The following is a 27,673-nucleotide window of genomic DNA, read 5'->3' as shown; positions in this document are numbered from 1 at the left end:
GGCCGCCTTGGAGACATTTTAAAGTTGCCGCTGCACCCCTCGCGTCGTGATAGGCTGACGCCGGCGAAGAAAGGAGCTGCTCGGACTCGACTAGCCAGTGCTGCTGGAGCAGCTCTCGCGACGACCGCAGCAGCTGCGAAGCTCAGGCGAGAGGACACAAGACGCATTCTTTTTTATTTTCATGTTGTTGGTCTTTTTTTAAGTCACCTTATTTATTGTCTCCCGGAGGAGGGATTGGAACACTAAGGCGGCGGTGGCGGACGATGTTGAAAGAAGAACCGGGAGCCGAGCCTGTGCAGCCGAACGGAACTTATTGTTATGTTGCGATTGTTTGGGCTATGTTACCCCCGAGTGAGTTCGGCTTCGCTGCATCGTCGGTTCCCCAACGGGAACATTCTGCCGGTTTTTAACCCATTTTGAAGGATAAACGCCAAGGAAAACAGGAAGGATTGTGCTTTTTTGGGGAGTTTTTTTCTCTCTTCTTCTTCTTCGGGGATTTAAATTTGCTGGTGCTCCTCGGGGGAGAGACATTCATGTGGCCATTCTCTCGTTTCTAGTTTTCCTTTTTGGGGGTGGGGGGGTGGGGGGAGAAAGTGCATGATGAGCAAAGAACGACCCAAAAGGAATATTATCCAGAAGAAATACGTAAGTGCACCTTCAAGTTTGTCGCCTGAAATGCTTCAACTTTCATCTGGAGGCGACGAGGAGGAGGAACTGGGGGGAAGCTCCCAGCAGGCAGCTTGAGCCTTTTTAAAAACACGTTTGACTCCAGTTGGTGCAAAATTCAAGCATTTCCTCATTGTTAAATCGTCTTTTGGCGCTTCTAAGGACACTTTTGTCGCCGAGGTCGTTTCGCAAGCGTGCCTGGGTACGACGTGTCCAGTCTTTGTGCGAATTGGCTTCAATTATGTTAAACTGACACAACGTGGCTTAAATTTAGGACCGAAATGGCTTTTTGTGGGCTTGCCCTTCAGCGAAGGGGGAGCCGATGAGCCGAGTCGTCGGCATCGGCGGCCATGGCTCACCCCCCGCGCTCCCTTAGTGTTGTCTCACTTTGTGGAGGGTGAAAATGCTGATGAATAATAATAGTGGCTGGCTGAGGGGAGCTTTAATTCCACGGGAGCGTGCATACACACCAGTGTTGTCTTCTGTGGTCCCTTTAATAAACGCCTTCCTCGTCAGAGTGAGCGAGCAAGGGAAAGAGGGTCACGCAGCATTTTTGCTAGCTTTTACACCCCACTTAAACGTGTGTTGCGTCGGGGGGTACAGGGGGCTCATGCCCGTGAACTTCCCACTTTGGTAACCCCTTTGGGCGGGGGTGGAGGTGCTAGTTAATTCTCCAGGTATCGGTGACCTTCTGCTTAGCTAGCTAACATCGAAGCAAAGCCTCGCGCGGTTAGCCTGCTAGCGTCCTTTTCCATCTTTTAAAACGGCGACAAAATTGCGTCTTTTGAGCGACAAGTGTTCTTTTTTTCGAGGGAGGTGCTTGTTTAAACGATTCGCATTGCAAGGGATCGGGCGAGTGGGCACTTAACATACGTGATGAGAAGCGACCATTTTCTGTTGACGTACAACGCCGCCGAGAATGCAATGTCCCGACGTGTCGCCGCGACTCGGCTGGCCATTTAAAGTTTGCTGCACACACAAACATTGTCGTTGTTGTTGCTACGTTCAGGTGCACGCTCGTTTTCAACAGTCAAAGTTGTTCAGCTTCTCTGCAACAAAACAAACGCTATCAGAGGGACGTTTTGTTTTCGGCCTTCCGTAGACTATCATAGTTCAAATGGATGGACTGATCAAATATTACTGCTTTCAAACAGAAATATGGTGAAATTTCTCTAACATATCAGCCTAGGATGACCAGATTTGGGTTTCTGAAAAAGAGGACACCTTTTTTTTGGGGGGGGGGGGGGTCATTTGTGTCATATGTTATGGCACTAATTACATGGTGTCTGTATAGCAATTGCATTTATTGGCCTGAATAACACAAAACGACATGTATACAACAACAAAAATATATTTACACTAACAAAAACATGCGTACACTGACATTTTTTGAGTTTTATAGTGATACGCTAAGTAAAAAAAAGACAAAAGAAATACGGCCATCGGTGCAGCATTTGAAGAAGAAAAAAGGGCTCCTCTTCAGCCCTCTTGCAGGGTGCGTTGGCACCTTTATTTGCCACAGACACGTAAGTGCCTGCCTTGCATATCAAGCACTGAGCTTCATAAGGATCACGACCCTGGCGAAAGTACAGGAATTTTTTTATTCAACTCCTCCGTGAACATGCATTTTCGTTTCGCCGTTGCTTGTAAACACTTGGTGTACACTGGTCAGCCCACCTTACTTCGTAGCAAAGTGACTAGATTTGACGAGAAGGGCGTGACTTATGTGCGAACGATACAGAAAAACCTGGAATTGAGTGAAATGGAACGGAGTGGCAATTCTATTGACAATGTACTGTACATGTATTATGTTTGGGGCAGTCCAACAAAATCCCGGACGATTTTGAGATTCTCCCCGGACATTTTTTTAGGACTCAAAAGTAGGACATGTCCGGGAAAAAGAAGACGTCTGGTCATCCTAGATCAGCCAGCATCAGAACCCAGCTAAGGCAGCGTCCTATCTAATCGATGAAAGTGTGACTGTCAAAATTGCAGCAGTGTGTGCCTTTTTCACCCGGAACTCAGCAAAGTCGAGTCAGGGCAGGGCGTTCTGTTTTGGCACAAATCTTGTGAAATTGCTGCGCCAGAGTGACGTCTACTCGCAGCTTGTCAACAAATTGACTTGACTTTTACCAACAGTGCTGTTGGAGCTGTTACCACTTGGAAGCGTGCATGACATCATACCTTAAAAGGTCCAGAGGGCTGTGATTGGGTCGAGGTGGCGTATTTCCGCCACTGGCATGCGCGGATGCCACATCTGTCTTGCATTTGACGCTTGCACTGAGAGCTTGAAAATTTGCGACAAACCTGAAGGTTGACTCTTGGTGCCCCATTTTCCACAACCCCCTTCATCCAAGCTTCAAGTCGGGCCCTACTGATCCCCCGGTGCCCTCCCTCAATTAGCGTAAGACAATTATGCACGCTCGGCTTAACCATTTCCCCTCAAACACGAGCCCGCCGCCCTCCCTTTGTCCTCCCTCCAGACTCCAATAAACACCATCGCGTCTTTATTGGTAATGAAATCATTGATTAAGCGTAATAAAAGCAAACCAGGCAAAGCTGATCCACTGGAAGGCGCCCCACCTCCATTTTGTCCCCCAGAGGGGGGAAAAAAAATTACGAGGTTGCGGCCCAGCTTGGTTTTTGTGGCTCCTTGATCACAGCTGAGTGAGTCCTTTGAATGAGGTGGCAAAAGTCTTTAGCAAATGTTCTGATGAGGTGCCATGCAAACGACGTGTGCGATCGGTCATTTGAAAACTCATCTGATGACTCGTACGTTTTCATCACACCGTTGGCGTCATTGTTTTTGCTTAGGGTTTCCTTAACATTGATTGACGGTGGAGGTAGTTGTTTATTCCAAAGTATTTTTGTCTGTTTGCAGGATTTTGTTCTTGTGAACTCCTGCCTCCACACCAGTGGCAAACATTGCATGAGATTTGCGGGCGTCGCGCACGACAATGTCTCTGCTGACAAGTAGCGAGCAGTGTTGATGTGGCGCTGGAAAAAGAATGGCGAGAGAAGGCCTTTGCCTTGCTGCCCTTGTCCTTTTTTCTGCGCCTTGTTGTTGTCATTGCCACCGCTGAGGCCACTCCTTCCTTTAGGCCCCAGCTGGAGCCTTGCACTCCCAACTTTGCGTGTGAGCGTGCGTGCATGCGCCAGTGTGGGATGAGCACAGCTGCCGCAGACGCCTTTGCAAATGTAAAGAGGCTGTCAGGCTCTGTTTCATCAGGCGCGATGCCGCTGAGGAGGACGATGGGCCAACTGCGAGTGTGAAACCAAAATCGAGCGAGCAGGGCCGGATGGGTTGACGAGTTGCAAAAGGCCCGGCCCCCTGTGCCACCCTCCCCCTTTTTACCTCCCGGTCCAAAATGAAATGCGGGGCCTCTCAGCGCAGGCTGGAGGGTCAGTGGGTTGTTTTCCTCTCCCCCGAGCCTTGCCTCGCTTCATTGAAGCTTATGTTTCAATGCAAACGTGTGCGCAACATGGCGAGAGGGGCGCTGGTGCTGAAAAGCCCCCAGCCCCCTTTGGTAACCACGGTGACAGTCCCAAACCAAAAGCGGAGCGCTGCGTTATCGCCTGTTCACTTGACTGGGTCGCACTGTTTACGTTCCACGTGGAGCCGGTTAAAGGCGTTGACTCAGCTCGTTTTTGCTGAACTCAGCTAGTGCTTCTGCCGCTTCCATATTTGTGCCTTGCTCTTTGCTAGCATGCATCTCCTGTATTTTTGTGCCTCCAAATGACCTCAAATGAGTAGAAAGTTTTTTTACGTCACTGAGAACGAAGGCTTGTTTTGTTTTCCTGCAAACGTGATGACGGCGCGTTGCCGTTCATTCGCTGACTTCCAAACATTTTCAAGCGGACTTCCCGCTCTTGTGGCTTTCAAGCGGACTTCCCGCTCTTGTGGCTGGAAGAGAAGCTTGCCAGAACTGCCTTTGTAAATGGAACCCAGCAAATGCGGCAACCGGATGATCTTAGTCATTCACCTCTTTTACACAGAGATCCTGCGACGTTTTCGTTTAGGCGGCCATTTTGGGGGTGGCCTTACAAGCCACCCAACAAAAGCTTGTTATGCAACGGAGCCTTCTCTCCTTATCGGCCGTATGCGTGCGACTGTTCAAGTCTTTTCCAAACTCGATTTTACTGTCGTGGGCAAAGGTCTTCAGTTGCACCTGTGTTTGGGAGATAAAGTGGTTCCGAAAGCAACTCCGGCGGATATTTACAGGCGGGCAAATGGTGGTGTGGGTGGGTGTCTTTGTTCAAAGGTGAGCGTGGTAAAATGGTGGCTGAGGTGTGGAAGGACACTTTTTGTGTGCATGTCACACACGACTTGAGTCCACCGTGTGATTTATACGCTGCTGCTCCCGTGGTTGTGGATGGAGATTGGGGGGAGTGGGACAGCTGGTCGGGCCCTGAGAGGCTGTGTGTGTGTTTCGCTACAATTCTGTGTGTGCGTGTGTGTGTCTGTGTGTTTACTTCAGCTTAGTATTCACAATGCCGCGAAGACATTTGACTTTGGTCAAAACAATGATTTTCACTCATTTACAGCAAGTAAATTGTACCATCCAAAATGTGTTAGGCACATTGGTCAGTTGCAGCACGTTGCTACAAGGCCAACGCTGCATCACTTGTTGAATTGTCGGCTACATGGAAGTCATTGCCTGATATTAAAGGCGACTAAAAGGACGCTTGAGTTTTTAATCCGACTTTAGCCTCTTTTGACCTTTACGTCCCTCTTGGCGACAAAGCGCTCGCCGTCGTGCCGCATGTGTTTACTAAACAGCCCCTACCTTTTCACCTCAACGTCTGCTCCAGTTATTGTGGCACAGGCAGGCGTTGGGCCAATTAAGTCTCGGGGGACGAGGCGACGAGAGGACGGATCGATTTACCGCCGTCTCTCATAAAAACAGCGAGCGTGATGCTAAAACACTGACTGTTCAGACTTCAAGTTTAGCAATGGCATGGTCCTTGATGACATCACGGTTTATAACAGAGTCACACTTTCCTTTGCCTCCGCCAGATGACTTTTTGTCTCTTCCTTGTCCATCAGATTTATAGACATTTTTATCAAGAAAAAAAAGTCCATGATGGTAATTATTTTATTCTTGGCTTGGGATGATGGTATTTCCTTAGAACGTCCAACAAATTCCAAGAAATACGGGTGTGCTTGTTGAATGTTTACAACTCACTGCGTCTGCGGAAGTTGCAAGCGTCGTCGCGTGAGTCACACAAGCGAGGCCAAGTGGGAAAATATTACCCTCAAAGGGGGCTTTCCTGTCGTCAATTTGACCGCTGTTTCCGATAATTGTTTCCTTTTGAGCTAAAGCTGCCAACACCGAGACAGCACCTAGTCACGGACGCCCATTCTTTCTACCTTTCCACCAACAATCACATACACACATCGTTTGTACCCTTCCGTCACATCCGACTTTCATTCACTTATTCCACAGTCGTTTTTACAACACGGTTGTAAAGTCGTCATACATTAGGTTGCGCTCAGCCTAAATCAAGCCAAGCCTGCGTGGTGACAGGTTACGCAATTTAATGAAGCCGAATCGGCATATTGAATTAGCGTGACGGATACGAGCAAGGTGGAGTCAGATGCTGATTTTCCAAGTCATTTCAAAATTATTTTCTCTCATAACTTAAACCACAAAGACTGGTCCAAACATGAAAGCGTCCGTCTTTCTACCCCCTTGGCGCAATACGTAGAGGAGGGGGCGAAGTTATTGAGGTTTTTACCTCGGCGCTGAGAGGTGACAGTCATTCCTTGAATTGCTTCTCCACATTGGACTTGGGAGCCCTCGCTACAAGTCCCTAAGCATTGGAAGGCGCCGCCTAAGCCCCCAGCTTTGTTTCACGGCCTTCTTTGGCTACGCTGTAATCTGCAGTCACACCGGCGCACACAGCACGGCTTTCAAAGGCTTAAGATTGTCGCACACGGCCCAATGCGGAGAAACGGGGATAACGCTACGGGGACTAGCTGAGCGCTAGTCGAGTAAATGAAGGAGTTGCACCTGGCTAGCTGCCTGCCGTGAGCGATTCCGCAGGAAGTGATGACAAATGCTGCCTCGCTTCATGCTGAATTCTGCGATTTGGCATTCCCCTCCCAAAAAAAGGTGACCTCGGGCAGATCGCTCCTTTCAACGTGCTACATAAGAATCTAAGCGCGTGATGCTCGGCCGTAGATTTAGGCCCTTCCTTCGGTGCCTTTTCCTGTCTTTCCTGTTGGCTGTCTGCGTTGGCGTCCATTCTCATCTGGCTGCCTACCTGAAGTTTAACCATTTCTGAATGCGGGAAGCTGCCACAGACGTGTCAACTGTCAAATCTCGGCTCGACCGATTGGCCTCGCGTTACGGGAGAGTCCGCTTGAAGGCGGCTAAGCCACGGACCTCCTGGCGTCTCCGGTGTATTGTGTCCCAGAGAAACTCCAAACAAACCCGCATCCTGTCAAGAGTGAGCTCTGGGTTCTGATGGCCCGTCTTTGACGTTTGTTATGCTTTGGCGCCTGGAGTGTACCGTTAAAGCAGCAGCCCGGGAATTCCTCGCAGCACCTGCGCCTGGCACCTCGTAAAAGACTTTAAATTAATCTCTCGCTGCCGTTAAAAAAAGCCAATTTGAGATTTATCCTGCCTTTTTGTTTTGAGATGTCACTGGAATGGAAATGTGATTTTTCAAGCGGATTGAATCATGGCGCAGCGTGTCACTCGCCGTCTTGATTAATGGCGGCTGATTCATCTGGCTCTTCTGCTGCCTCCGTTTGCCTCACATTTTTTCTCGGAAATACCTGGTTGTTTTGGTTTCACACGCGACCAAGCTCAGAGCTTACTTGACCTCAACCTGCACTGCAATCTCACACCGTATTGATCCAACCATACCCGGAAATCACCTGAAAGCCCCACCTGAAACCTGATGACGCTCTGACCGTCAAAACATTAAAAACTGCAGTGCTGCGTGGAAGTGCTGATCCAAAAGTCTGCTTATCCAGCATTTAGACCCCCCCACCCCACTGTCAAAATCGCAGCTCTGTAATACGGGAGGTCTTTTTTGGGGGCTGCGGCATTGCGTCGGGAGGTTGGTAGCCAACAAACCTTGAGCAGTTGCTGCGGCGGCATTTGTCGCGTGAGCTCAGCGCTTGGCAAAGAAGTAGGTCAGCGGAGGGACCTCGTTCAACCTGAGCTGAGCGAATCGTGTGTGTGCCCTCGTGTTTGTGTGCGCTCGTGTGTAAATAGCGCTTTCAGTGAGAACTTGGCTGAACTCTGCCAAATCTCTGCGGAATCCCAGTCGGCGTCACGGCGAGTTTCAACGTCAGCACTCGACTGACGGCAGGGGGAAGAAGGGCAAGAAGAAAGGGGGACCCATCGCCCTCCGGGTGAGGATCCCGAAATGGAACGGCAACGTTGGACGGCCCGGGGGACACACGTAAGCAGGAGAAAGAATTGCGCTCACGTGGCCGCTATTGTTAGAGCACGGCCAACATCCTCAACCAATCCGAGGTGGTCCCCCCCCCCCCCCCCCCCCCCCTGCTGTCGATTGGCAGCTCAACTCAGAATGCGATTGGATTGACGGCTAATCCGCGGCTCGATGAGGGTGGAGAATAAATAAAATCAAAATGTAGGCGGGGAGTGGGGGGCACAGCACTCAGTAGAAGCTGTCAATTTTCCCTCCGATCCGCTGTGGCATCTGCGATTATATTTTCTTGGCTTGACAAGTATTTGCGTGCTGATCCCAGATTTGAAAATTTAGCATTTAATCAATCAAAAAGCTTCATTTGGAAAAACATCCCAGAGTGCCGACTCCACAGGCCTACAGCTCTTTGCGAGTGACTAATTCGAGACCTCGCCTTGGCACAGGCTGGAAGCCGAGGTCCCCTCTCCTCGCTATTGGCATGCCCTTCAATGGTTCACGGCCAGTGAAAGCGGAGCCTGAGTGGTTGCCGCGCCGAGCCATGTGTTCGTGAAACGAACACGTATACACAGTCAGAAGGGTTTAAAGAGCGAGGTGTGTACGTGTTGAGAACACGCAGTTAAATGTGCCCTGCATATGGTGCACCCCCCCACCTCTGTTTTACCCCAATGCGCATTTGTGAGCGCCCAAAAACTCACAGCCCAAAAACTCACAGCCGAAAAACTGAGGAGGAAATATTCCCGTTCTTTGCCTGCCAAGATATTACTTTTAGCGGGTAGTGTTAAGAGGTAGCGTTGTTTTCCTACATGTCGCCTGGCGTTCCGGCAGCCACACAAACCCCAGTGGGTTTCTTTTCCTCTCCTACAGAATCCCCCTCTTAAGCGATTAGCATCAAGTGGGAACACGCCAGGATTGACAGTGTGGCTAAACAATGTTGTATGTGGGAAGGCACGACAACACAGAAACATCCTGGCGTTCTCCTCATGTGGTTTGTGTGGAGGCTCTTTGCAAGTCCAATGAATCCCTGCTGCCTCCTTCACCACACAAAGCCACCACTTCGGAAAAACGGGGGGTGCGCAAAGAGGCAAACTATTCCAGCCTGGTGCTGGTCCAGCTGCTCACTGGCGAGGCATTGAAGCCGGTGAGCTAACGACAGGAAGAAAGGAGCAGGTGGAAGGAGAGATGGAAGGCAGGCCAACAGATGCCATGTCAAGCTCGCGGGAAGGTTCCCAAATAACTGATGTTGCCTCTGGTAGCGACTGTGCTCACTGTACTCGCCGTTTACGGTGGCGTGAAACCCCCTTGGCTTCTCATATGGTCAGAATCCAACACACTTTAGCTAATAATTAGCCTTGAATGCTAACATAGTGAGAATGCTAATGTGGCAACAAAGCAGCTGGTGGTGGTGACGTTCCTTTGTCTGGTAATTTCCTTCCCGGTTTGCTTTGCGCTGTGTTAATTGGAAGAATGTCGTGGAGATGGCCGTATGTGCATAAACAATACCTATGCCAGCACCATTGTCAAGACATTTTACACCTCGATTGATTTAGCCGTCCTCCAAATCACGGCGTCAACACCAAAAGGTTACATTGTCGGAGGCGGTGAAACTGACGTGCCACCACTTGCTATGGCTTTTCAGCAAGCCGCACACTTTTAAGATTCCTGCCATCAGTGACTCAGATGACGACTAAGGCGTTTTTCACCGCCCTCCTCCCCCCCTGCTCCGTAGGAAATTTTGATGACTGTTGCGTGGCCACCAACTCTGTTCTGAGTCAGCTAAGTGCCAAGTCCATACGTGAGGCGAGGAAACCCCTGGAGGTATTTCTCAGACTGGCGGTTTCTGTTAGGGGAACAAAGCAGGCTTGAGTTCAAGTGTTCAAGCTGTTATTATTAGCCTCCCGCTCTTGTCATGACTCAGCGGACTGAATGGATCAGAGCTGCGGCCGGCCGGTGGGAGGGAGGGATGAGAAAGAAAGGTTTTCCAGTGATTTTTGCACATTAGCTGCATATAAAAACGCTACTTGCGATTCAGACGGCTTAAGATTCTCGTCGCGGATTGACTCAACTGTCAGTCTGTCTACGAGACGCGCCACGAGAGCTCCATTGTCTTGACGTGAGAAGTTGTTACGCCCCGGCGTGAGTCAGACGTCCTCGTGGTCTCTGCTTGTTAGCTAAAACAACTTCAGATCTCCGGGAGCGGGATAAGCTTCAACATGATTGAATATTCTCTGAAGAGAGAAAAACAAACGGCCAAAGCAGCTTAAGCAGTGCTTCTTCCAAGAATAGTTTTCTGAGCTTCTCTTTGATACCTTCATCATCCTCTGCTTTACTCAAAGCGGAATGATCCACCCCAAGCACAAATTCACACAGCACAGATTCTGATTTTTGTACGGATCCCTTCATCCGGCCGACATTTTATTCTTTTGCCAAACCTGTAATACCCATCGGTTAGGACGTTACTCGGCACGTCGTCATTATTGAAGCCATAGCAAGCTTGGAAACATTCCAGCAGTGTGTTTTGTTGACACCTCGTCGACCAGCGCCACACCAGGGGCAGGACGTTATGAGAAAGGCAGTTTGTTCTTCTTTTTTTTTTTAGTACGCGCCTGACCAACAATCCGCCGTCCACTCCCGGTTTACACAAATAGATGCTACATTGCACACACTCGGTTGCAGCATATATCAACCTTTTGTGCTCTCCTGCTAAATGCACACAAGCACGCACATGCACCTGCTGTGTCCACGCTGACCTTTGCAACTTCTCTGAACGAGACTTGATTTCTAATCGGAGTTAGTCTCCAGCCGTCCGTCAGTTCTCAACTCCGTTTTAATGTAATTAGGTGTCTGCGCCTGCTGCTTTCTCTCTTTGTGTTTCTCCTACCCCTACCCCCGTTGGTGGTTCCACGCCGTGGGCTCCCCCCCCCAAATCCGCAACCCGCTTTTTCAATTCCGCTCACTGCGACGCACCGGCTGCTCTCCTTAATCCAATCTCGCTCGCTCCAAATTCTTGTTCTTTCTTCCTGCCACTGAGAAACATTTCTTACAATATCAAAAGAGCAATATTGTAACGCAATATTATAAAATTTTGCTGATCTCTTCTCGCCGTGTTCGCACTCGCAAAGGCACATTTCTCTTCAGGCGCAGTTGAACGCACTGATTCCGCTCAACTCGGATTCCTTTCCTGTTCAACTTTGGAAAGACGCTTCGGGTCGACGTCAGAAGGCGCCAGCGCCATTGACTCTTTGATTGCACCCCCATCTGAAATTTGCAGAGTCGTTGAACAAGGACCACGTGACTTCTCCGGTGCAAGGGATCCCTTCCGCTCTTCGTTGTCCTTTTTCTGCCTCTGTCCTCCTCCCATTAAAAGAGGCCCCCGAGCTGTTAGCTGGCTGCTGGACGGGTCCCGGGAGGGAACCGGGGGATGTGAAATGCAAGCGTGTGATTGACAGCTCCTTTTGGAGCTTGAGTGGCTTTTAGGCCCGCCATAAGAAGGTCAACTTTGACTCCGGCCAGCCACCCACTAGACCTCAATCCGAATCCAGATGGCAAATCTCAAGCGGGAGCATCCGAGGCAAAGTTGCCCCCGAGGGTCTTCCCTCACAGTGGCGAGCCGGCTTCCATGTTAGCAGGGACGCCGCCGTGGCTGCTTTTGCATCGCCCAGCCCCGCAGGCCCTTCCTGTCAAGACACCGGGCTAACGAGGTTACGCTCGATCCTGCTTCGGCGGTGACCCCGAATGGGATTGAAATAACGGCTAACGATCAATGCGCCTGGGCCGCATGTGTTGGCAGGAAGGAAGCGCTTCATTGTCGGCCAGACGTTTGTTTAAACAACATTTCCCCCGCTTCCGTTTACCCGTCCGTCTTTTTTTGTCTTATCCCTGAGTGGAAAAGTCTGTTAGAGTAACGCATTTGGAGAATTGTTTTTTCTTCATGTGGAAAAGCGCACCGCAGTTGGCATGCAGCCCACATTCCCGCCCCGTGACATCCGCAAGAGTCGGAGGAAGCGGTGCAGCGCTGGGTTATTTTTAGCCCAGACTGCTTGCGTATTCTTACACGTGCGCACACACACACACATACAAGCACGGTCGGTCTTCATGAGGAAATTTTAGCTAGTCACGAAGAGGACAACACAAATTAGTAAGCAAAAAAATAAAGTATTTGTTCAGTTGCGAAGGTGAAGTCAGCAGTTTTCATATGGCGCAAAAATAAATGGGTCAATCCTCAAATTGGGCTGAGTGTAATTGTAGAGAACAGTAAGTGACATGCTGTCATGTGTAGTTGTGCTCCGATCAGCCGCCGAGCATGATTGGTTGATTTCGGTGTACGTGTGTGTGGGGGAGTACTATGCACAGTGCGTGTGTGTAAAAGGAGCCGCACGTAAGGGTAAACAACCTGATGGGGGGAAATATGTCGTTTCTGCTTGTTTGATGTCAAACTAATGACTTGAGGAAACGAGCTTGCGGCAACGAATGAATAATGCAAAGCCAAATTAGCTGCGAGTGAGCGCGTCTCGGTGGCAGCGGCAGTGATGTCAGCACGCCGAGTCGCTGCAAGATGTGAATGTAATGCCATCGGGGGCCAACGCGCTCCGATAAAAATGAACACAAAGTGTCAACATGCAAGTGATCTTGTTTTGTTTTGCGCAGGACGACAGCGATGGTATTCCGTGGTCGGAGGAGCGGCTGATGCGCAAGGTGCTCTACCTGTCCCTCAAGGAATTTCGCAGTGCGCAGAAACGGCAGTTGGACAGCCATGCCGACGACAACCGAAACGGTAAGCGACTCTTGGATGCGTGCCGCGGCCACACAACCGTCCCGACAGCGCTCGAGAAAGTTCAAGATTTGTTCTCAAGATCTTAGTGTAGGTGTTAACCCAGGCCACGTTACATTTGTTTTTTTGAGCAGAATGTTATGTGGCGCTGCTCGCGTCATGTTTTTAGTGAGGGTGTGGCCTTTGATTGGCACCAGTGACCGTTAGTGTCTTCTTCCTTGTGCCACATACCACTCCTGCCTTCTTTTCTTCCCGCCCGTCCACCGCATCTGTCAGCCTCTTACCCTTCGCTACGTGAACCAACCCAAGCCCCCCCCCCCCCCCCTCCCTCCATCAACTCCCTCCATTTCCCAGATATGGAGGAGCTGGACGGTGGCCAGGAAGCGAAGACGAGCCTGCTTGCCTGCCTGCTAGCCCCCCACTCCTCCTCTTGCTTATCCTGCGACTGTCACTTCCTGTCTGACGCTAGCTAGCAACGACCAATCAGAAATGCTACGTCGGATCATGTGATCTTTGGCCTCTCTGCACATGATCACCAGCAACTGTGTGATTTTACTTTTATCTCTCTATCAATTTCTATCCCCCCCAAATCTACGCCAACGATTTCCTGTCCTCGAATTCGATTGACAGCCTCAGCAGGCACACTGCTCATTGTGTTTCTAAAATGACGCTTGGCCTTTCTGGAGAATTTTAGGTACACGTCACGAGGCGACAAACTCAGTTAAGCACGCATAAATCTGATTAAACTCAAAAGTTATCAGGATGCCACTTAGCGCATCACTTCCTGTACGCCCCATCCAGCCTGCATTCAGCCCCCATCGCCCGTGCACCACGAGCAGCCTATGTCTCCCACCTTGTCGTAACGTCTCCGACGCTGCCCTTCACACGGGCGCTCATGTGCAACATGTCATACACGCCTTCAGTGAAGCAAGAGAGGAAGTAATGAAGGGGCTCGTGCCTGCGCCTACTCGCTTTTTTGTTTGCCTTCTTCAGGGACGGCAGGCGTCACTCATTTGCTCCCACCCACTACAATTAATGAGCTCGCGCCGGCGCCTTGGTCTTACTCATCTCTCTTCCCGCCCGCAAAGGCGCTCGCCCGATGACTTGGCCATTCCTCACGAGCGCAGACTTGTTTGAGATGGCATCTGCAATGTGCGTGTTCTACCATCGATGCAATTCCAATCAAGACAATAGAAAATCAGTTTCCATCCATTTTAGCTCAAATATGAAAAGAATAAAAGAGTGAAATGTTTAAGAATGAAATTAAATTACATTTTAGCTAAAATATGAAAAGAATAAAAGAGTGAAATATTTAAGAATGAAATTAAATTAAATGGATTTTCATTCCAGTGTGCCAAGCAGCGCGTGGGTGATCAGGAACAAGTTTGCTAACTTTTTGGCCCTCATTTCAGGCTCCTTAGCCAACGGCTCCGGCTTGATTGCCGGCCACAAAGACGGTGGCTCGCTGCACGCGTCGGGCCTGGGCGAGGGCGGTGACCTCTGCGAGCACGGCCCGGCAAAGAAGAGGTGAGACACTGGCGCTGGCCGTGGCAGGTGTGCGTCTTGTTGTTTTTGTTACGCACGTTGACAGGCCATCAAGGCGAGGGGGCGGGGGGTCTGGGGGCACACTAGCAGATGTCCTTGGGTAATGAGGAGCCCATTCAGCAGCACCTGCCCCCTCCGCCACATGATAGTGAAAATGGAGTGGCTCCCTCCCGCCCATGAGACGAAGCCACTTGAGGGACATGGACATGGCAATTTGTGTGTAGAGCAGAGCATGATAGAAAACACACACCATCAAAAACTCCCCCAAGTTTTTTTATTTTTTTTGAATGCAGCTCCTGTCGCCAGCCTAACCTAGCAACGTGAAATTTTGCTCGACTTTTCTATCATGCGTTTACCTCCCAAAAGAAGCCAAACCAAGCATCCTTTAAGTCTTTCACTTTGGTTCCAAGTGGCCATTTTAGGGAGACTGGACAGACGGACTGCTGTAAATTGCATGGGATTTGATTTTGCGGCTCGCTGTCAAACCCAAAGCACTAATAACTGAGCTCCACAAGGTCCGAGCCTTGTCTCCTGGCCACGTCTGACTAAAGAGCAAGTGACCTGGCAGCAAAGCATAAAAAATCCATGGAAGGTGCATTTTGCACACCGGTGCGTTCAGGTTTAGCCGGAGTGCAACCCGCTTCACGTTTCGTTTGCGCATGTGGAGGCTTTTTCCGGCCGATGCTAATAAAACGGTGGCTGAAGCAGCGCTTGGCAGCCACAAAATGTGAAGCGGCGAGCAATTGTGACTGCACCAGCAGCTTTTGCACCTGCCAAAGCAGAAGGACAGGTGCGAAAGAGCGTCAACGCTGGCCGGCCGGCCTTTGGCAGTCGACGGCCAGCTTCAGAAGTCTTTGAGAGTCATCGTGTGTTTGCCTTCCCATGCTCCAGACGAGCACCGCGAACGGATCCTTTCAACACGAGGGGGGGTTTGCCTGCCGGCTGCCAAAACACCGTCTCAGCCCTTCTGATGTGATTTACTGACTTTTGTTTTTTTTAACCCGCCTCGCTTTCTTTTCTTTTTTTGCACCGTCCGCCGAGCCAACGATTGCATTGCATCATCGTCGTTTTGCCAACTCACAAATTACGACGGCAGCCGACTTTGTCCTTGGCTTCGAGGTGATCTTTCGGCAGCGCAGGCTTCTCTGCTCACTTGTTTGAAGCAGCACGAGTGGCAAGTTGCCCCCTCCTAGTAGGACTTTCGTCCTTCTGTGTTCCCACCGCCACTGAAAATCACTTTTGGCTCCCTGCACAGCCAAGACACGCACGCACCCGCGCGCACGATTTCGCTCAGCTGCCGCCTCTTGTTTTGTTTCCACTTAATGATTGCCAAGTGCACACACACTCGCTTGTCTAGTGCGAGCAATATCTCTCGTCGCTAATGCATCATTTCCATCAAACGCGACGAGGGCCTTAATGCATCTCTCCATTTACTTGAGGTGTGACTTCATGGAAATGGAGTGTGTGAGTTGCCACATTTCATGTTGCTCTATTAGCAGCAGTGGTCACCTCAGAGATGCTGGGGTTGTGTGAATGATTGAGGAGCGCAAAAATCAGCAAAGTGGGACTCGTTGAAACCCGCAGATTAAATGAAAGCCGTGCGTGAGCCGGAGTGGGCTTGGGCGGTTCAAAGTTCACAAAGGTCGGCCAATGTCAGCAAATAAGTGGCACCGACCTTGATGAGCGATGTGTGTCGATCTGGCTGCAATCTTTTTTTTTCCCGCCCCCTGCATCTCTGCTTTCCCCTCGTCGGTCGCGGCGCCTCTCAGACTCATAAGGCCGCGGCAATTGGTCGCATTCGGACGCTGGCATATGTAAGGCACACCCGACTCGGCGACCCGACAACAGGCACTCGCAAGTAATTCTCTTTTTGTCAAGAGTTGCTAAGTGCTAATGTTAGCCTAACTTGTACATGCGTGCACAGCTCCCACCCGGTGCAACTGTCCTTTCCAGCAGGCTGGAAAATTGTGATTGAAGCCTAATGGGTAGTTTGGCACCTTTTGGCAGGCGGAGGCCGCGGCAAATGCGATGCGTCGGCCCTCCGCTCACGATCGCGTCGTTCCCACTCGTGTGCTTTTCAGCCTGGCGGGCAGAGAATTGATGGAGATGGATCTCATTTCTGCCGCGGTTACGGTTAAACGTTGCAGCCGCTCTGCAGCTTGACAAAATCAAATGGAGACCCCGTAAATGCGCCGCAACGGAACATTTATCTAGTTTGGATATTTTTTTTAAACACAGAAAGCGGAATATCACAGATGAAATCAGAGCAGATGGGAAAAGGACTTGGCGGAAATCAGGAACATGGATGTGAATTAACGCACACTGGTGTGCTATTTGTATTTTTTCCAGGCCTCGGCTGCAGGCGCAGAGGAAGTTTGCGCAGTCGCAGCCCAACTCGCCCAGCACCACGCCCGTCAAAGTGGCCGAGCCTGCCGCCGTCAGCGCGGGCCAGGCTGCCCTCACGCCAGGCGTCGCCCCCACCGCCAACACCGCCAACTCGTCCTTATTGCTGTCGCTCGCCGCTTCGTCCCCGTCGTCGTCCATCCAGGACCTGTCTCGACGAAAACCCAAAACCGAGGACTTCCTCACCTTCCTCTGCCTCAGAGGTACAGAAACAATGCTTACACGCTAAGCTAACAGCTGTTTTTCTACCGGGACTGGTGTTTTGTGTTGTCGCTGGGCGGATTACATGTCTGGTATGATCTTATCACTGATTACATTCCTGTGATGCCAAGATAAAGAACGCAGTGACTCCCACATCGGTCTTTATTCTCATGAGCATCATGCAAATTTGACACTGCTAAGCTATTTAGCATATTATGTCCCACTTTCCGTGAATGGCGACGATTGCTCCGAGAGACGGCGAACCTGGTTTGTCGGGTATCAAACTTCCCCACCAATTTCCTGTCACCGCCTTTCCCACAGAATCGTAATGAGCGAGCTTTGCATCACTCTAAGTATTGTGGCTGTATGTGTGTGATGTCCTTTGGGAAGATTTCCCCCGTGTGGCCGCTGTCGCTGGGGTTTTCCTGCGGGGCTTGCCGGTAATTGGAGCTGTTTTGTCCTGATGCAGCGGCGGAGTAACGGGAGCGCACCTTCCCAAAGCGGCTGTGTCTGTGTGACACAATGTTTTATCGAGGCCATATGACAAGGATGGGCAAGTGAGTCGACGAGTAACAGCGTACACCTTACATAAGAGAGGCTGCCATTTTGCACATCAGCGTCAGGTTCAACCGGAACGTTTTTGCCAAATGCGGCCGCCAACCAAGCACGCATTTCTACTGTCAGCTTGACAGTATTTCTACTGTCAGCTCGAGGCCGCAGGCGCTATTTGATTAAAGCCACAGAACGGGTTCTGGTGAGGTGCCACCAACGTCACCTTTTGCATGCTGATTCCAAAGTTGAAGTTGGGCTTCAGCATTCTGACAATTCTGGAGCATGTTTTAGCAATACACCTTGGTGCTTGCCAATATCTTGATTTTCTTTTTTTTTTTCCCCCCGCAAATTTGAATTTCAAATAAGATTTTTTTTTTTCCTGCATCTTCTTCCACTTTCCACCGTCACGGCAACTACTCAAAAATTATTCACATGATGTCTTTAAATGATTTTCCCATTTTTCTTTTCACATTTCTGCCCAGATTTTTTTTTTATCACTTTATCATCCAATTAAGCGAAGGTAGCCGGAAATAATGGAAGGTTTTTAATCATGCCACCCCCAGTCTCATTAAAAATGACAACCTAATAGACTCAGGCTAATGATTTGTCCACCACTGCAAGGAGAAAGGATGAAAAGCCGCCGTAATTGCGGGGATTGCGCCGAAAGTCCGCCCAAGAATGATGAAAATCTTGTGCTGTTTGTGTGTGTCTCTCTCTGTTGCTACTCGACATCTTGCGGTTGTTTCGGCAACTGTACGGTGCTCAAGCCACAGGCGTGTCTAAACGATGTTAGATAAGACAAATATGTTTGTAAAATTGATAATTGTAGGATATGCTGGTCACTGGCAGAGGCAGATATCGTTGATCAAAAATTGTTGTCAGACAAATTAACTGAAATTGGTCCCTTTGTGGCCACACCGAAGGCCCCGACTACCTCTGTGGTCTGTTTGCCATTGACCTGCTGACTCCGGGTCAGTGCACTAAATTACAAACATTCAGCTAATGAAGCCAATGATTGCAGGCTGATTGGGTCAGCGTGCATGCGTGCGTACGAGAAACAAAAACGAGGCTTAAACACATCTTGTGCGGTTAATATTTAAAATGGACTCACAATCCTCCCCTGTCTGCTTTCAAAGTCTCGACTCAGCGAGTTTTGCTATTGGGGATTCTGCCCGGCAACCAGTGACCGCAAAAGCAGGAGATGCAATCCAGCCAATCAGATGGTTTGCCAGATCGCTCGATGACTTATTGTCCGTTTTGGCAGGTTCGCCGGCGCTGCCCAACAACATGGCATACTTCGGCAGCTCCCAGGAAGAGGAGGAAGACCTCGGGGAGGTGGAGGACGATGCCGACGAGGAGCTGAGGAATGGCGGCATCGGCGGCACGTATTGGCACGGCGTGGTCCGCGGCGGCCAGGCTTCCGCCTCCTCCTCCTGCCACTCCACGCCACGCAAGGGCAAGCCCCTCACACGCCATCTGCTTAACGGCCACAGTAAGGAAGGCGCATACGTACATGATCCATTACAAAAAGAAGATGCGTCCTCACCACTACTATTCTGAGTGTTTTAGAAAAAAGGAACAAACTGAAGTTGTGTCAGGCTGGACTTTTGGCTAACGAGCGCGTCTGTCGTCCCGGCGGGTAGTGTTGAGCGGCCACAGCACGATGCGGGAGAGCCCTCGGCCCAAGGCACCCCCGCCGCCGCTGCTGAGGGAGCGCAGCGAGCGGGCCGAGGCGCGGGAACACGCCCGGACGTTGCAGGCCAACGCTGCTAACACTAGCGCCACCGCCGCTAAAGGCCTGGCCACCAGGAGGGCTGCCGCCGATCTCCGCAAGCAGGTCAGACGAGTTGGTTTATGTCATATGTTGGGTGTTTTTGCATCTCGCGTGTCGCTTTGTGCTTGTAGCTTTGTGTCTAGCCTCTGTTGTAGTATTTGTGCAGATGTCCATTTTGTGCGTGTTAGTCAGTCGTGTGCACGCCTCGAAAGCATCCCGCTGTTCTCCTCTGTGAAGCGTCTGCCTTCTTTTTCGTGGCCGTCTTTTCCTTGTTCTTCTTCTCTGTGTGCTCTTGCACATGTTCCCAGTCTGCCTGCCAGGTGTCAGCTGGGGATAGCAACACATGATGTCATCAAGACCCGCCTCCTTCTTCCCTTTACTCGTCCAGGACAGCAGAGCCCCCTTGTGGCGGCAGGAATTTCAAGTTTGCTCTGCAAAAAATGTCATCTAGCTTCTGGATTGTCAAAGTTTTTGGGGCCCTTCACAGCGATCAGAATGTGTGGGGACATTTTGGTGTCCAACCTCTCTCTCTCTCTCTCTCTCTCTCTCTCTCTCTCTCTCTCTCTCTCTCTCTCTCTCTCTTTCATCTCTCTCTCTCTCTCTCTCTCTCTTCATCTCTCTCTCTCTCTCTCTCTCTCTCTCTCTCTCTCTCTCTCTCTCTCTCTCTCTCTCTCTCTCTCTCTCTCTCTCTCTCTCTCTCTCTCTCTCTCTCTCTCTCTCTCTCTCTCTCTCTCTCTCTCTCTCTCTCTCTCTCTCTCTCTCTCTCTCTCTCTCTCTCTCTCTCTCTCTCTCTCTCTCTCTGTGTGTGTGTGTGTATTTTTAAAGTGTAGACAAATCCATATTGTATGATAATGAGGTCATCTCTGACATCCCACTTTTTGTTGTTATATTCATTGTCTTTGGGGCACAACTGACTGGTTCCTAACTGTGGCTCCACACGCTCCTTCTTGGTCAGGTCTCTAGAGTGAATGGGCTTACGCGTCTGAGCGCCCTGCAGGCGGCCGCCAAGAGGAGTCGCGACTTCCGTCTACCGTCCAAAACTGTGAAGAAGTACACGGCCACCGTGTCCAAGGGCCATGTCACCTACACCAAAGCCAAGCAGAGGGAACTGGACAAAAAAACCAAACTCGGCAGCAGCAGCAGCAGCAACATGGCGAACAATCACAATCAGCACAGCCAGCCAGCAGCCAGCAACGGGCTGACCCACTCAGGAAAAGCAGCTGCAGCAGCGGCCTATCACAGCAATGCAAAAACCCGCAAACAGGTGCTACTAGTCAACGGGCTGCACAGGCGGGCCGCCCGCCTCAACGGGAGGCTGAACGGCCAGCGGCACGAAAACAGCGAGGACGGCGACTTTCCCGGGCGGGAGGGTCTGCGCAACTCCAAGCGGCGCTTGGAGGTGTCGCTGCACTCAGTGGTGGAGGCCGGTGCGCCCAAGGCCGGCCTGGATCCCAAGAAGGCCAAGCTGCAGCCGCAAGCACCGCCAGAGACGCGCAGTGGCAAGAAGGCCGTCCCCATGCGCTCGGTCACCCCCACCACGCCGCTCGCTAACGGACGCCTTTCGGAGCCGCCGCCGCCTCCTGAGATGGCTCCGCCCGCGCTCCCGTCCCCCTCGCCCGTCGCACAACAATCCTCTTCCACACCAGCAGAGTCGGTCAACCAGCGACCTAAGCGGGCGTCGGCCGGCAAGCTGATGTTGATCCGACAAGCACAGCAGCAACTGAGCAGGTCTCACAGCCGCGCCGCCGCCGCTTCCTCCCCATCGTCCGGCCACAATCACTCCCACAGCCCCGGGCGCAGCACTACCTCAGAGCCCCGACAGGCCGCCGGCGCTGCCTCACCGCTCGCCAACCGGCCGGGACCACTCAGGCCCCCGCTGACGGGGCGGCCGATCGACCGCGACAAGGAGTGGGAACGTGAGAAGGAGCTGGCGCGGCAGAAGGAGCGTGAGCAGGAGAAGGAGTGGGGGTGCCGGCGGAGCCGGCCCGAAGGGTGGGCCGCCCTGGGCGAGGTGCCCGTCTTCCTGCCGGAGGCGCGCGAATTCCACGACCCCATGGTCTTCCTGGAAGCCGTGCGGCAGCAGGCGGAGGCTGCCGGTGTGTGCCGTGTGGTGCCGCCGCCCGACTGGAGGCCCGAGTGCAAACTCAGTGAGGAGATGCGCTTCGTCACCACCGTGCAGCGGGTCCACATGTTGGGGCGGCGCTGGGGCCCCAACGTGCAGCGACTGGCCTGCATCCGGAAGCACCTCAAATCTCAGGGCATCGCCATGGACGAGCCGCCCGTTATCGGTAAGACACGATTTGCTGTATCCGTTTGTACCTCGAGTCATGTTTGGGAGCGTGCCGAGGCTCGTTAGGGTCCCATAAAGCGGCGGTGAGGAATGGCAAGTGACAGGACAATATGCGGGAAATATTGTCGGGCCGGGGGCCATGAGCCAACCACTCCTCCCGCAATCGTTATTGTGGGCTATAAAAAAAAAAAAGAGACCTCGTAAAAACACGATGCTGCTGTGGCAATCCAAAGAGCAAACATCGCCCAAACCTTATAAACACTCTCAGGCTTTTATTTTTTACACTCGCACGGGGGCCAAACGAGTCGGGGAACTGTATACCCAAGCAGGAGTATGGGCAGAGATCGGGGGGGGGTTCTGACTTATGGGCATGCTAATGGTGCGGTTGTGTGACGCAGGCGGCTGCGAAGTGGACCTGGCGCGCTTCTTCCAGGTGCTGAACGACATGGGTGGCATGCAGCAGGTAATGGACCTGAAGAAGTGGAGCAAGCTGGCCGACCTGCTGCGCATTCCCAAGTCGGCGCAGGACCGGCTGGCCAAGCTGCAGGAGGCCTACCTGCAGTACCTGCTGGCCTATGACTCGCTGGGCGCCGACGAGCGCCTCCGGCTGCACGATCAGGTGCCTCGGAAACAACGTGCAGATGCCGCTCTTCGCTGGCAGCGAGAACAATTTCAATATTCCTTTCAATCCAGGTGCTGCAGGAGAAGCGTCAGCTGGAGGCGCGGCGTGGCCCCCTGGAGGCTCTGGCAGACTCGGCCGCGCCGGCGCTGCCCCGCTATGAGCCCAAGAACGGGCTGGCGGGCGGCAACGGCGCCGGCAACGGCGTTGGCAACGGCAACGGCGTCTACCAGCATCTGAAGGATCTGGAGGCTCGGGTCAAAGCGGGCCGGCGCCGCCTCTTTGCTCAGGAAAAACACGGAGGGCGCGTGGCCGAGCGCCGCGACGACGGCGTCCTCGGCGAGCAGCACAAATGCATTTACAAGGTGAGGGACCATGTAGAATCAAAATGTAAGATCCTTTTCAAAAGTTGGCTCCATATTTCTGTCGGCTGTTAATGATCAGCTTTTCCACAGTCACTGCTTTCGTGGTGTGTGGCAACTCGCATTATAGTACTTAAGTTTCACATTTCTATTTTACGAGGAGAACGCTTTGTTGTTTTTAGGCGTTGCATTGTCATTTTCCAGAAGTGACGCTTTGGCAACTTTTCTTGCATTGACGCCGAGTGTGAAACTGTTGCAGGGCAAGTCGGTGTCGTTGACTAACTTCTTCCGGATCGCTCGCAACACCATGACCATGTGCTTCAACAAGGAGCCGGCCGCCAGCGAGGTGGAGGTGAGCATTGCCGCCACCACTACCTCCGCATTTGTGGGCTCACGTGATGCCAACTGATGAGCGCGCTTGCGGCGGCAGCAAGAGTACTGGCGCATCGTGGAGCAGCGCGACGGCCATGTAGCCGTGCACTGCGGCAAGGTGGACACCAGCACGCACGGCAGCGGCTTCCCCACTGGCAAGTCGGAGCCCTTTGCCAAGTGAGTGATAAACCCAGCCCCGCCCCCCCACAAAAGACAGTCTGATTTTTGTGTGGCGCCCTCTTGTGTGCAGACACGGGTGGAACTTGACCGTCCTCCCCAACAACTCGGGCTCCGTCCTGAGGCATCTGGGCGCCGTGCCTGGTAGGTGACCGACTCGCTTTCCACAGTTCACACTAAAATCAATTGTTTCATCTGCTCTTGTTTTCTTGTGCTGTCATTGGCACTGAAATCACATTTATTTTGAAGTCCTGCAAAAATCAGGCGTTACCTGAAAAGATGCTAAATGTGGCTGTGACTCGAGCAAGCTCTGATATGCAGTGTTGTTGTCTGCCCGCAGGGGTGACCGTTCCCTGGCTGAACATTGGCATGGTCTTTTCTACCTCATGCTGGTCTCGAGACCAGAACCGCCTTCCATACATAGATTACCTTCACACAGGCGCCGATTGCATTTGGTGGGTGCGGGTGCCAAAGCAACTTGACTCATGTCATCACCACGTCTGCATGCACGCGTGACCTGTGGCCAATGTGTGCTCAGGTATTGCGTCCCTGCTGAGGAGAGGTCCAAGCTGGACAAGTTGGTCCACACGCTGCTGCAGGCCAACGGGACGCCCGGACTGGAAATGCTCGAGAAGAACGTCATGGTGGGGGCAGCACGCATGTTTGCCATTTATTCTAAATGTGGCAAACATAATAACAACAAATATCATCTTAAATTGAAATCAGCTGTGTGAAATGTGCCTCATCAAGTTGTATCATTTGAGCGGATACTTTTTCAATCATCATTTCTTGCCCTCAGTTCATAATTACCGTTTTTTTCCATGTATAATGCGCCCCCATGTATAATACGCACCCTAAACCCCAATGATCGTCACACACGCATCTGGGTGTGGTGAAATTTGTCCTCTGCATTTGACCCATCCCCGTGTGATTTTGATCCATCCCCTGGGGGAGAGGGGAGCAGTGAGCAGCAGCGGCGCCGCGCTCTGGAATCATTTGGTGATCTAACCACCCAATTCCAACCCTTAATGCTGAGTGCCAAGCAGGGAGGCAATGGGTCCCATTTTTATAGTCTTTGGTATGACCCGGCCGGGTTACTTAAGTCCGTAAACGTAAAATTATTTCAGAAAAAAGATCATCTTTGGGAACAACCGGATGTTATTCTGCCGGTCAGTATCACTGCGCATGCAGTAGCAAACTCGTTAGCGAAGAAATATGTGAGACTCTCAACGGGATCACCAATATTTGAGTGATGTTCCAGTTATTTATCACAATTAGTTTACCAAGTCTGTGTTTTGAGTTCCTCCAATAAACCCTGGTCCAAGCTGCACTTGGTCGCCCCGCTCCTTTCCACACTCCATCCGTGACAAGATTTTCTTAAAAAATTGTTGTACCATGATTTTCTTCAAAAAAAAAAATAAATAAATAAATAAATAAAATAATTGTACTCATGTATAATGCGCACCCCAGATTTTAGGACAATAAATTAGTTACATTTTGCGCATTATACATGGGAAAAAACGGTAGTTGGATTTGTATGTTTCCATGGATTCATCTGCAGTCAAATTTATGTGGAATTACTGATTATTTTTATTTTATTTTACTTTTTGGTTTTATTTTTAATGAGCTGAATTTTTTTTTAATGAATGAACTGAAATAATGAGTAGCTTCCAACGTGATGGTACATCCGTCTCAAGTTTTCGGTTTTGTTTTACTTTACTGTCTTAGATCTCGCCAGAGGTGCTGTGCCGTGAGGGCATCCGCGTGCACCGCACGGTGCAGCGCAGCGGGCAGTTTGTGGTCTGCTTCCCGGGTGCCTTCGTGTCCAAAGTGTGCTGCGGCTACAGCGTGTCCGAGACGGTGCACTTTGCCACGCCGCACTGGATCGAGCTGGGCTACCAGGCCGCAAAGGTGGATGCCGTCGGATGTGGCGGAAGGACGGCCGACGGACAGACGGGCGCCACTCGCCACAGCTGAGTAATTTGCGCTTTGGCCCCCGACAGGACCTGAAGTGCCGGCGCATCGCCAAGCCCTTCTCCATGGAGAAGCTGCTCTACCAGATCGCCACGTCCGAGTCCAAGCGTGACAACGGGCTCCTGCTCACCACCGTCGCCGCCCGCCTCAAAGACCTCAGGTGGGCCAAGTCCCTCAACAAACATGTGGCTTGTCACATGTTCCCCAAGCACATCATGCCGATTGGCATCGTTGTCTCTGCAGGAACTTGGAGATGCGCCAGCGCTCGGAGCTGTTCTCGGCGGGGCTGCACTCGGCGGCCCGCTACGGTGCTCGTGATGAGGGCCGCAAGAAGCCACGCGGCAAATGGACGACGTTGGAGTCCTCTGAGAGACGCTGCCAGATCTGCCACCACCTCTGCTACCTCTCCATGGTCACCACTTTCATTTTGTCTAGTAATATTTGAACTTGAAGATGCAAAATCTTGCAAATTTCAAGCCCAAACCCAATTTAGCATTTTTTTTAAACTGTCATTTAAAACCTGTTTTTAAATCCAAGTTTGAAACCCAAAGTAAAAACCAAAAAATTACAATCTGAAATTGATATTAAAATTTTTTTTTTTCTAATTATTTGAAATGATTAGATTAAATAAATCCAATTGAAATGTTTTTTAAATAGCATTTTTTTATTATTGATACTGCAACTTCCTGAATACAAAGTCAACAATGAAAAATGTATAATTAAAAATTAAATCAGAATAAAGCAAATGGAAATGAATGAGTATAAAATTACAGTTGCAATTTGCAGTTGAATAAAACTTTTGAACGAAAACATCCAAATTTGTTGTTTTTGCAGGTGGTGCAGGAGACGGACAATGTGGTGTTCTGCCTCGAGTGCGCGCTGCGCTACGTGGAGAAGCACAAGTCGTGCCGGGGCCTCAAGATGATGTACAGATACGACGAGGTTGGCATCAAATTGTGGCGCGCCATTCCCAAAAGTGGTGCAAGTTCAATTGTGTCTTTTTCTTCTGGGTCAGGAGCAAATCAACAACTTGGTGAACCAGGTGTGCGGCCGTGCCATTTTGAAAAGTGGCGGGGGCGTGGCGAGCGGCGGCCCCGTGCCAGCGGTGAGTGGGGGCGAGGCCTGCTGCCGCCCCGTCAGCCCCGCCAAAGCCTCGCCGGCCAAGCGCGGCGCACCCCGCAAGCGCGGCGCCGCGGAGGTATCACTGGGCCGCCTGCCATCCGGCCTCCTGCCCAAAGCGGCCGCCGTGTCCTGATGTCGGCTTTTGCCCGGGCGGCCCCGAACACTTCCCGGCGCTCGCTTTGGCTTTTTGTTTGCTTGACGCCCCGCTCCGCCAAATAGAAACCCAAAGTTGTTCCCTCCGATTCCCGTGCAGCTCCTGCAGTATCGCTTTGGAAACACCAGGGGGGGCGCTCTCGTAGCGAAAACTTGAAGGACAATAATCTTGCTCTTTTGTCACTATTCTTTTGGAAATTTTCTTTGATTTTTCACCTTCTGTTTTGTGGGGTTTCGGTGAGGAAAACGTGTGCCTCGAAGTAAGGAGATCCGCCTTATTTTTTCGTGCTGTTGCTTTCCGACATACTGTATCATGACAAATTCAAAATGGCCGACATAACGTAAGCCATGGACTAGCGCTAACATTGCGGGAAAGCTTTTTTCTCTTGCCCCGCCCCTCCCTTGTTTGGAGACGTGCAATCATCATTCCATTTTTCTTCCTTCCAGTCCTTCATTCGACTTCATTTCTCATCATTTGTAATTTGTGTATTTTTTTTTTTCATTTTCAATGGTTTATCAAGTAGACCCACTTGTGTCAAATGTGAAAGGTTAGCTATTCTTTTGTTTTTTAATTTCCCCATTCTTTTAATGTTACTCACCAGCATTTTTTTTGTACATAATACATACTTGAGCCCGGTGAGGAAGGATGCCAGGAAAGAGTTATGAAAATGATGAAGAAAAAGCCTTACAATTCCCTTTCTTCATTTGTGTGTATGCTGACAACAGGGTCGCTCATGTGTGTGTAAAGAAAAAAAATAGGAAAAACCCCACAAAAAAATCAACGTTTAAGTGCTGCTTATATCGCTAAACACAAGACGACCCCTCTGCCCATTCCCGAGCCAACTCAGCCTACTTTTCTTCCTTTAGCTTTACTATTTTTAAAAATGGGGAAAAACCCCAGGTGAGAAGTTTTTGTTGTTTTATTAACATTTTCATGTGTCAAACTTTCACTCAGAGAAAGAAAGGTCTCTCTCTCTCTCTCTCTCCACATGTTGCACTGAAAAAAAACTGTTTTGTTGTTGGTCATCATCTCGACAACACAGAAGACTGAAACTTTTTTAGGACTATTTAAGGCAAAATGCTGACGTCAATAATGGAATAAAAAAAGGTTAAGTTTTTATTGCCTTAACCTTGTTTGGTTTTTGATACAAACGTCTGAAAGTGCTCACTGACTAAAAGCGAGCCTCTTAATTTATTGGTCCAGACGCTCGTTGATTTGTTCTTGTTTTTTTCTTTGTCTTTTGCAGTATGTTTTTACCGGAGGTTGAATAAAAACTTGCCAACAATT

At 50.8% G+C, this 27,673-nt stretch overlaps 1 protein-coding gene across 1 annotated transcript; it reads left to right on the top strand.

Moving 5' to 3' along the window:
* Positions 1-81: 81 nt before the first annotated feature.
* On the top strand, positions 82-27,673 carry jarid2b (jumonji, AT rich interactive domain 2b). Its single transcript, XM_037263757.1, has 19 exons — positions 82-645; positions 12,718-12,844; positions 14,254-14,368; positions 16,736-16,992; positions 18,807-19,034; positions 19,186-19,379; positions 20,272-21,604; positions 22,005-22,225; positions 22,300-22,590; positions 22,847-22,939; positions 23,018-23,136; positions 23,210-23,280; positions 23,477-23,591; positions 23,675-23,780; positions 24,865-25,047; positions 25,140-25,270; positions 25,354-25,522; positions 25,945-26,052; positions 26,126-27,673. Exons 1-19 carry the CDS (start codon positions 598-600, stop codon positions 26,363-26,365), a joined length of 4,149 nt encoding a protein of 1,382 aa, XP_037119652.1. The 5' UTR covers positions 82-597; the 3' UTR covers positions 26,366-27,673.

Source organism: Syngnathus acus, chromosome 11, assembly GCF_901709675.1.
Source record: "Syngnathus acus chromosome 11, fSynAcu1.2, whole genome shotgun sequence".
In the NCBI taxonomy this organism is placed as follows: domain Eukaryota; kingdom Metazoa; phylum Chordata; class Actinopteri; order Syngnathiformes; family Syngnathidae; genus Syngnathus; species Syngnathus acus.
This window is presented reverse-complemented; position numbering and strand designations above follow the sequence as displayed.